At 61.9% G+C, this 9,940-nt stretch overlaps 1 protein-coding gene across 1 annotated transcript; it reads right to left on the reverse strand.

Moving 5' to 3' along the window:
* Positions 1-17: 17 nt before the first annotated feature.
* LOC103767281 (uridine-cytidine kinase-like 1) lies at positions 18-9,934 on the reverse strand. The gene is made up of 13 exons (XM_029958017.1): positions 9,840-9,934; positions 9,110-9,280; positions 8,576-8,647; positions 8,137-8,326; positions 7,980-8,041; positions 7,685-7,701; positions 6,869-6,967; positions 1,842-1,935; positions 1,667-1,729; positions 1,304-1,426; positions 1,122-1,229; positions 887-1,043; positions 18-742 (listed from the first exon to the last, which is right to left on the reverse strand). Exons 1-13 carry the CDS (start codon positions 9,855-9,857, stop codon positions 669-671), a joined length of 1,248 nt encoding a protein of 415 aa, XP_029813877.1. The 5' UTR covers positions 9,858-9,934; the 3' UTR covers positions 18-668.
* Positions 9,935-9,940: the final 6 nt, after the last annotated feature.

The raw sequence follows: 9,940 nt of genomic DNA on the forward strand, positions 1-9,940 counted from the left end.
AGCACCGGGACGCCTCACCGCCCCCGGGGACAGCGGCTCCGCTCTGCGCACCGGGGCTGGGCCACCACCGGGAGAGCAGCTAGATGCCAACCCCGCTACTCCCGGGGCCACAGGGTGGGGACGGAGTGCGGACTGGCAGGCATGGAGTGTGGATCGGCGGGGAGACAGTGGGAACATGAGGTCCCAGTCCCTGATGTCGGGGGTCCTGCTGGAACCTGCGGCTACCCACAATAAATACAAATAAATACGGATTCCAGGCACAAAGCTCGCCCAGTGCCCAGTGGGTACCAGGCCCTGTCCCCCTCCTCCCCTGGGGAGAGGGTAAGCAGCCCCTCAGGCACAGCTGTGGGGAGACCACCACTCCCTCTGGAGGCACGGCTGGCCAGGGCCCCAGAGGCAGGGCTCAGATGGCAAGGAATGTGCTGAAATGTCCCCTCTCCCTGGGCTGCATGAGGCCATCCCTCCTCCTCCTCCTCCTCCTTCTCCTCCCTGGGGAGGATTGGTCCTTTGGGGTGGAGGGAGGCTGGCAGCAAGGGGCTTGTTCTGCAGGTCCTGAGAGCTGGGGGCTGCCAGGTGGGCACAGGCTGGCAGGATGGAGCCCCTCCGGGGGGCAGGGGTGGGGGCCAGCCCTGCAGCCAGCCTGGCCAGTGGCCCCACGGCTGACCAGCTCAGCAGTTCACGCCGTCACTCTCACACCAGCCCGAGGGGCCATCGGTTCCGAAGTATCTGTCCCCAAAGTTACCTGGAGGAGGAGGGGACAGAGTGAGGCGATGGCAGCACCGGCCCCACTGCAATCTCCACCAGAGCCCCCTCAGTGTGGCCGTGGGAGTCCCCCCAAGGGTGCTGGGCCTGGCTGTGAGGCACAGCACACCCCTGTCCCCCTCACCGATGCCCGGGATGATGTGGAACTCCTCGTTGACTCGCTTGTCCACAGCAGTGGTGATGATGCGGACACGGGGAAAGGCATAGGCCACGGAGTGCACCCCCATCTCTGCCATCAGCAGTGACAGCAGGAAGATCCTGTCCTCCTGCACGTCGTGGTCCTGCGGCACACGGAGCTCTGAGAGCCTGGCTGGGCACAGAGGGTCCCACATCCCCACACCGCCACCCCGGCCCCTCACCAGCAGGACACGCACGGCCATCATGGCCGCAGCCCCCGTGGATACGGTGCTGTCCATGAGGATGACGTAGTCCTCGCTGATCTCCTTGGGCAGGCGCAGGTAGTGGAGCTGGGGAGGGAAGGAGGGGCGGTCGGTGACCCGCTGGCGCTGCATGGCCTGTGCCGGGGTGCAGCGGGGCTCACCTCGGGCTCTCCCGTGTCCAGGTTGGTCTGGATGAGGATCTTGCCCAGGCGGATGTCCTTGCAGACGGCGGTCAGGGCTTGTTCCATGGTCTCTCCCGCTCGCAGGATGGACACGCCGGTGATCTGGGGAAGGGGCAGGGACACATGTGCCGGGCGCTCCCAGCGCGTGCTGACCTGGCCCGGGGCAGACGTTTGCAGACGGCGATCAGGGCTTGTTCCATGGTCTCTCCCGCTCGCAGGATGGACACGCCAGTGATCTGGGGAAGGGGCAGGGACACATGTGCTGGGCGCTCCCAGCGCGTGCTGACCTGGCCCGGGGCAGACGTTTGCTCGTGGGGAGCAGGGCCTGGGACCGGGTCTCACCCGCTGCCTGTGGAACCGCTTCCCCTCGTACGTCGTGCCCTGGGGCGTCTCCACAGTGACCGACTGCAGAAAGGGGAGCACAAGGGAGTGTGGGGGAAGCCAGGCCTCGTGGCCCAGGGGCTCAGGAGAGGGGACGGGGATGGGGCTGTGGCTGCACCCAAGAGCAGCCACTCACCTTCAGTGGCAGGAAGGACAGGGCATGTTCAATCAGCAGCCGCATCAGGCGCTTGGAGTAGAAGATGAATTCATCCCTGGTTGTGTCCTTGTTCCTGGGAGGGAGGACACACATCAGATGAGAGCAGAGCCACCACTATTTCCCTGCAGATGACATGCAGGGCTCCAGAGGCCATCCATCAGAGAGAGCAGTCCCAGTCTGTGGGAACCAGAGCACTCTCGGCGTGACATAGTCAGTGATCACCAGCATTTCAGGACTCAGAGGCCTTGGCTGTTGTCTTAGATGGGACCACACAGTAAGAGAGGGGCTCAATTCCCCTGGGAGGGGGACACAACACTGTCTGCAGACAGTGGAGAGAGCTGGGAGAGAACGGGGGGTGGGAGCAGGTCAGGCAGCACCAGCAGTCCTGGGGCAGCAGAAACTCAGGAGCAGGACAATAGGTGAGTGCTGGGGAGCCCAGGGGGGAACAGGAACAGAGCCAGGATGGATCAGGACCCCACCGTGGAAGAGACCAGAGTGCACCATGGCCAGCGTGCTGGATGACGGGAAAAGGTTGAACATATCCCCAGCCCCTCCCTCTGTGTACTAAGTCAGAGATAAAGCACTGCCAACGAACCAGGTGATTCCGAAATACCCGGCATGCCCTCCTCACAGCCCTGATGAGCTGAGGACAGTGGAAAAAAAATGAACTAGAACAAAGCTGCCACAGAGCTGCAATTCCCAGGAAACCTGTCCCCTCCCTCGGGAGGGGTAAAGTCAGCCCTGTGTGCAGGGCATTGACCCCAGGGCAGAGGAAAAGTGACTTGCTTTTCCTACTGGGAGCGCTCTGGCTACCAGCCTTGAGGGGAACGTGAGGACAAAGGAGCTCCACAGACATGTGCTTGTTCCCAGATGGAAGAGGTGGAGCTGGCAACACTCCAGAAAAGGCAGAAGGATATTGAATATTTTTAGTCTGCATTTTAAGACATCATCTGCTGCTTCTCACACCTTGCCGGCTGACAGACAGCCCCACCGAGGCGCCCAGAGGAGGATCAACACTCACTGCTGTCCCTGGGTGTTCCTGCAGCCATTCTGGGGACACTCATGGGCAAGCACCTGCAGCGACCACAGCAGCCCATGGACACAGACATTCCCAAATCCCCAGGCATAGCTGGCACCCTCAGGGAAGGCGGAATATAACTTCTGGTCTGGAAGGAACAGGCGCCCTGCCTACAGCTCCCAGCACGGGCTGTCAGCATGCACTCACGGATGGGCTGCACCCACACACACACCCACAGCAGCTCGAGAGCAGCACGAGCCTGGCAGCTGCCCTGCCTCCACAGCAGCCTGTCCTGTCCCAGGCAGCTGCCCCCGCCAAGCCCCGCACCGGCTGCGCCAGCCCCGACTGGGTGGGACGGGACCCATAGTGCTCCTGCAGAGCCAGGTTCCTCTGGGCATGGGGGAGCACCCCTGGCCCCACCATGCTGCTTTTCCTGTGGAGGCACAACCATGAAAATTCTCCTCATACAGGGCACAAGCAGCTTCGGTGACACAGGGGGAAGGGGCGTGTGAGGGAGGGCAGCCAGACACCCCGGCAGCAGCAGGGGACCAGGATCACTCCACCACTGCTGCCATCCCGCCTCCTCAGGTGGCAGAGCATTCCCAAAGGGGACACCACTGTCCCAACAACAGTCCACTCACCCACTGAGGGCACGCACTGCTCCCACCTGTGGAGGGGGCACAAGAACTGTGGCACATGGGAGCCCACAGCTGGGCACAGCAGCACCACAGCTGGCACTCCTGAGGACCTCAGCCTTCCCCAGCATGCTCAGGAGACAGCAGGAGGGTGCTGGATGGCCTAGAGGGATCGGGAGCATCTGCCTGGAGTTTGAAATGGCTCCACTCACAAACAGGATTCTCCGCAGCCAAGAGCCAACTGGCACAGCTGGGCACTGGGAAACCTGGGCACGGATGGGCTACAGAGTCCCAGAATGGTATGGGTCAGGAGGGACCTTAAAGGTCACCTTGCCCCAGCCCCCTGCCATGGGCAGTGACACCTTCCACTATCCCAGGTTGCTCCAAGTCCCATCCAACCTGGCCTTGAACACTTCCAAGGATGGAGCAACCACAGCTTCTCTGGGCAACCTGTGCCAGGGCCTCACCACCCTCACAGGGAAGAATTCCTTCTCAAAATCCCATCTAACCCTACCCTCTGGCAGTGGGAAGCAATTCCCCCTTGTCCTGTCACTGCATCCTTCGTACCCCATCCATCCTCAGCCTCATGACTCAGACTGTGCAGCTATTCTAGTGTGAGGCTCATTTTCAGTTTCCGCCCCTCCACAACAACAGAAAATCGCTCTGGAAAGCACTTCCCCCAGGATGCCAGCCTGGATCTGCTGTGGTGATGCTCATCTGCTGCCACCAGCACCCTCCCAGCAGACAGACGGGTGGAGCACGAGTAGCCTCTAGTGTGGAACCACAGGGAACGGTGCCGGCTGGCAGCAGCCTGGCACGCCAGGATCGACCGGCTGCGTCCCAGGGAGATGCACTGGGAAAGGCAGGATGGGAAAAGGAGGGAGGGGAATCCTGGCTCACAACTCTGCAGTGATCCAGGCCCCGGGTTTGGGATACCAGGGCACTCGGAAAGGCTGAGCTGGTGGGAGCAGCAGCACTCCACGAGCACTGTGAGTGGGGCCAGTGGCACCGTGGCAGCTGGAACCTGGTCTAGTGGAAGGTTCCCTGCCCATGGCAAGGGCTGGACTAGGGATCCCTTAAAGGTCCCTCCCACCCAAACCACTGTCTGATTTGATGCATAAAGACAAGAGCCAGATCTGCTGGGACGCAGTAACCTTGAGCACAGAGCTGCAGGAAGTGTGGCAAAAGGTGTGTTTGGTCCCCGCCAGCCTGGAGCTCCCTGGGAGACTGGGAGAAGGGCAGCAGGTGAGAGCAGCAGCTTGGGAGCAGAGGGTCCCACATGGAGACCAGGCACAGCCCTACACTGTGCCCAAGTCATGCAGAAGCCAGCAAGTGCTGACAAGTCTCACATGAGCTGCCTCCCTGTCCCCTAACACAGGCACTTCTCCCAGCAGAGCTCCTTGGCTCAGGGATTTGGGAACGGCATTGCCCCAGCCCCAGCAGGATCTAAGGAGGCAGCTGACAGGCCAAATTGACACCCCTCAGAAACACAGCCTTTCTCAGTTACCATCTGCAAGGGGCTCAGCCCACCACCCTCAACCCCGCTCCCACATGGCATCGGCACAGGAACTCGAGGCCAGTGGTGCTGCAGGTCCCAGGAACAGCCCAACCCCCCCAGCAGCTCAGCACAGCCCTGAGCCTCAGCAGATTAAGGTCATCAGGCACTTGTGGCACAAGGCAGAGGCACAGCCTGGGGGAGGGACGTGGGCCCTGGCAAAGGGCTGTGCCTGGCACAGCCTGCAGTGCCACATCACCTGTTTTACTGCCGTGACCCACCTCGGAGCCTGCACTTCCTCAGGAGGGAGGAGCAGGGAGAGGAATGTACAAGGCGGTGCCCAGCCTGCACATGGCCGTAAGAATCACAAGAGCATAAATTGTTTGGGTTGGAAGATCTCTCTGAGACCATCAAGTCCAAATGCTCCCCCAGCACTGCCAAGGCTACCACTAATGCATGCCCCCAAGTGCCACATCCACATGGCTTTTAAATCCTTGCAAGGTTGGGGACTCCACCACAGCCCTGGGCAGCTGTGCTAGGGCTGGACAGCCCTTTCCATGAAGGAATTGTTCCCTATATCCAACCTAACCCTTCCCTGGCACAGCTTGAGGCTGTTTCCTCTCCTCCTGTCCCTTGTTCCCTGGGAGCAGAGCCTGATACCCCCCCAGCTCCCCCCTCCTGTCAGGGGGTTGCAGAGCCAGAAGGTCCCCCCTGAGCCTCCTTTTCTCCAGGCTGAGCCCCCCCAGCTCCCTCAGCTGCTCCTGCTGCTCCAACCCCTTCCCAGCTCCCTTCCCTTCCCTGCCCACGCTCCAGCCCCTCCATGTGTGTCCTGTCTGAGGTCCCAGAGCTGCCCCAGCACTGGAGGTGCCCCAGCAGTGCCAGCACAGGGAGGGCACAGCCCTGCTGCCACAGCAGTGCTGGCACAGCCCCGGGGCCATTGGCCTCTTGCCCACCTGGGCCCACCCAGGATCTTGTCCAGCCACTGTCACCAACACCCCCAGGGCCTTTTCCAGCTTTCCAGCCCCTCTGTCCCAGCCTGGAGCATTCCATGGTGTTATGGTGACCTAAGGGCAGGATCTGGCACTTGGCCTTGTTGACCCTCACACCACTGGTTTTAGCCAATCAATCCAGCCTGTCCAGATCCCTCTGCAGGGCCTTCCCACCCTTCAGCAGATCCACACTCATTCTCATCTTGGTCTCATCTGTGAATGTACGAAGGTGCACTCAATCCCCTCCAGATCTCTGATAAGGACACGGGGTTCCAAACCCACACACAAGTGCCATACCACCACAGCATGCACAGGCACAGGAGGGCCCAGCTGAGCTCAGTATTCCCTCTCTGCTATGCAGAAACACACACAGGGACTGCCAGATTCTGCAGCCACAACAAGGAATCCCTCAGGGGTTCCAGGGGACCCAGCCCTTGACCCTGCAATAGCACTACTGTCACCTGGACAAAAGGAGCATCAGAGAGGAATGAAAAGATCAAGGGAGTGGTGAAGTCATGGAAGCAGCAGCCCAGATTCCTTCTCTAAGCTAGCTGTAAACTCAAGTGCCCTGGGAGAGGGGCAGGAGGCATCTTGCCCTGTGCCACCATCCCGTGCTCCAGTGAGGAAAGAGCCAATCGGTCCCCTCTCTCTGTAGGAAAAGGCAGCCCTTGGGTCAGGCATCACCCAAGGTAGATGTGCCAAGGTCTTGTCACCAGAGAAGTGCCTGTGGGCCAGGGCCAGTTCCATTCAGCTGTTCTGCTCCAGGCCCACACCCTCAACTGACATCCCGTGGCAGAGAGGAGGAAAATTCTCGCCAGGCCTTGTGGTGTGACAGCACTCAACAGGCTGGAGGAGGGGCAGGGACGTACCTGATGATGGTGTGCATGCCCCGCACCTGTGGTGTGCTCTCCAGGACACTCAGCGTCTTCGGCAGCGGCTGCCCTTGGTGAGCAGAGGCCAGGGCTGCCCTGCGAGAGAAAGGGGGTCAGAGCCGTGCAGCACAAGCAGAGCCACCACGCTGGGCCCTTGGAGGGACACGGCCTCGCTGAAGGAAGGCTCCAAGAGACCCCTCTACACAGGCTGGTCACCAGGAAGCACATGGCCTTCCTGTCTGGATCCTGAGGAATGACCCACGTCTGGTACCAGGTACCAGAGAGACAGACCAGGGCCAATCTCCCAGACCACACACGCTGCTGCTGCAGCCTCCACAGCACTGGCCTCAGCCAGCGTGAGAAGCAGCAGCTCTGCAGGGGCAGGACCATCCCACACACCCTGGGACCAGGCTGTGCAAGGGACAAGGGCTGTCCCACTGAGAGAGGACACGAACTCCCACGGAACATGGAGCACGCAGGGCACTTCTCCTGCAAAAGTGAACAGCCCAGGATAACCCAGCACTCGGGGCAGGAGCCCCACTCCAGACAGGGATGGAGCAGGGTGGAGAGCTGGCCACATACATCAGGCACAGTGTGGGACGGGTCACACAGAGCCCGCAGCTGCGGCCACACGAGTCCCAGGGAGCTGAGAGCAGCCACTGCAGCATCGGGGAGGAGCAGCTACACTGGGGCACCAGAGCAAAGGTCTGCCAGTGGTGATGGGGAGGCAGCAGGACTCAGGATCCAGCGGGTGCCGGCAGCCCCCCACCCCAGCCCAGAACCAGCTCTTCTGTGGCGGCAGGACCCACGTACCTGACCGTGATCTCACGCTGGGCGGTGGAACGATCATCGGCGCGGCACAGAAGGACACAAGGACACCCAGTCAGTCACTCACAGGCCAGCACAGCCATCGTGGGCAGCCCGGCCAGCTCCCACCCTCCTCCCCAGTGCCCGCCTCTCACCTCTGCTGCCCCCAGAGCCACGCTGAGGCCTTTTGAGAAGAGAGAGGTGACACCGAGCCCCCCCGCTGCTCCAGGAGCACAGGGCTGTGCACAGCCCCATCCTGCCCTCTACGTGCAGGACTCTCCTGATCCTCGCCCCGGCTCACCTTCTCCAGCTGGCTGTGCACGTGCTGCACGATGAGGTCCAGCGCCACAAAGTTTTCCCCACCTGAGAGGGGAGCAGAGGAGCCAGGTGGGACGGATGCTGACCTACCCCTGCCCCAAGACACCCATTCTCAATGGCGGGATCAGCTCTGGCCTCACCCCTGGGCACCACGATGTCGGCGACCTGCACGGTGGGCTCGATGTACTGTTCAAACGCCGGCTTCACAAACTTGTTGTACTGCTTGATGACCCCCGCGACGTCCCGCCCGCGCTCCATGATGTCGCGCTGCAGCCGCCGCACCAGCCGGATGTCAGAGTCCGTGTCCACAAACACTTTCATGTCCAGGAGCTGGAAAACTGGGAGGGGTGAGCACCCCTATGCAACCCTGCCTTGCTCCCCTCGGCCGTCCAGCCGCGGCACCCAGCGTCACTTCCCCTGTGCCTCTGGCACGGGGTGTTCTGCCAGCGAGCGTGGTGACCTCTCCCTCCACAGCCCCCACCACTGCAGTGGCACACAGGGCGAGCACCCGTCCCATCTCCACAGGTCCCCTCCAGGTCAGCATGGAGCTGGGCCAGTGGCTGCCTCAGGCAGCAATACCTTGAGCAGCTCCTTGTTGGCAAAGGCCAGGATCCCTTCGAACACGATGACATTGGCCCCATACACCGTTTTCTGCAGGCAGACAGGAGCTGTGCTCGTCCTGCCCTCCTCGCATGCCGCAGCAGCACCAGCACAGACACTCCCTGACACCCCCAGACTCTCACCAGTGTGGTGGGGCTCCCCATAATCGTCCTGCACCACCCAACCTCTCGAGGCCCTTGTTCGCACCTGCGCACCACACTCCAGCTGAGCATGGACTCTGAGCCTGGCTCCAGCCCCCAAACCTCTGCCCAACACCTTCCCCCCAGCTCTCATCCTTCCTCCACACTGAGCCACTCCCTGAACTCTGTGCTGGCCTGTTCTGAGATCCATTCCCATGCTCCTGCCGCCTCTACACCTCTGGTATGAGCCTAAAACGAACCCCCCACATCTGATGATCCCCAGCCCCTCCCTGCCTTACTCTCCCAGCTCCCAGAGGTGCTCCCCTTCCTGGGGCTCTGACCCCCAGGCCCAGCCCGGCCCTGAGGCACCCACCCACTCACGGCGCCGGCTGTGCGTGGTGAAGTCATACACCGGCACCTTCACGCTCTTGCCCTTCTTCAGCTTGCGCAGGACACTGATGAGCAGCTCAAAGTCGAAGGCATCGGGGTGGTCAAAGTTGTAGTCGCTGCGGGCTGCCAGCGCCTGCTGTCCCTCATCCAGCACCTGCAGGCATCAGCACCACTCAGTGCCACGCTGGATCCCTGAGCACTGTGCAACCCCCAGGCATTGGCACCACTCAGTGCCACGCTGGATCCCTGAGCACTGTGCAACCCCCAGGCATTGGCACCACTCAGTGCCACGCTGGATCCCTGAGCACTGTGCAACCCCCAGGCATTGGCACCACTCAGTGCCACGCTGGATCCCTGAGCACTGTGCAACCCCCAGGCATTGGCACCACTCAGTGCCACGCTGGATCCCTGAGCACTGTGCAACCCCCAGGCATTGGCACCACTCAGTGCCACGCTGGATCCCTGAGCACTGTGCAACCCCCAGGCATTGGCACCACTCAGTGCCACGCTGGATCCCTGAGCACTGTGCAACCCCCAGGCATTGGCACCACTCAGTGCCACGCTGGATCCCTGAGCACTGTGCAACCCCCAGGCATTGGCACCACTCAGCGCTGCGCTGGACTCCTGGCACCAGAACTGCCCAGGGCCGCACCGGACCCCCGAGCCCCAGCACCGCTCAGCACCGCGCCGAACTCCCGGGTCCCCACCCTTACCTTGTAGAAGGAGTCCATGGAGAGAAGCACGACCCAGGGCACGTCCAGTGCCTCGATGATCCGAGTCGCCACCGTGGTCTTGCCCGAGGCGCTGCCGCCGC

This window comes from Manacus vitellinus, unplaced genomic scaffold (genome assembly GCF_001715985.3).
Source record: "Manacus vitellinus isolate BGI_N305 unplaced genomic scaffold, ASM171598v3 scaffold_135_pilon, whole genome shotgun sequence".
NCBI lineage: Eukaryota > Metazoa > Chordata > Aves > Passeriformes > Pipridae > Manacus > Manacus vitellinus.

Bases quoted from the DNA above. Each gene is read 5' to 3' on its own strand.
- LOC103767281 (XM_029958017.1), bottom strand. The intron at 1,730-1,841 runs GTGAGTGGCTGC...CCCTTTCTGCAG, and splicing joins TGTCCTTCCTGCCACTGAAG to TCGGTCACTGTGGAGACGCC. The intron at 1,044-1,121 runs GTGAGGGGCCGG...CGTGTGCCGCAG, and splicing joins TGGCCGTGCGTGTCCTGCTG to GACCACGACGTGCAGGAGGA.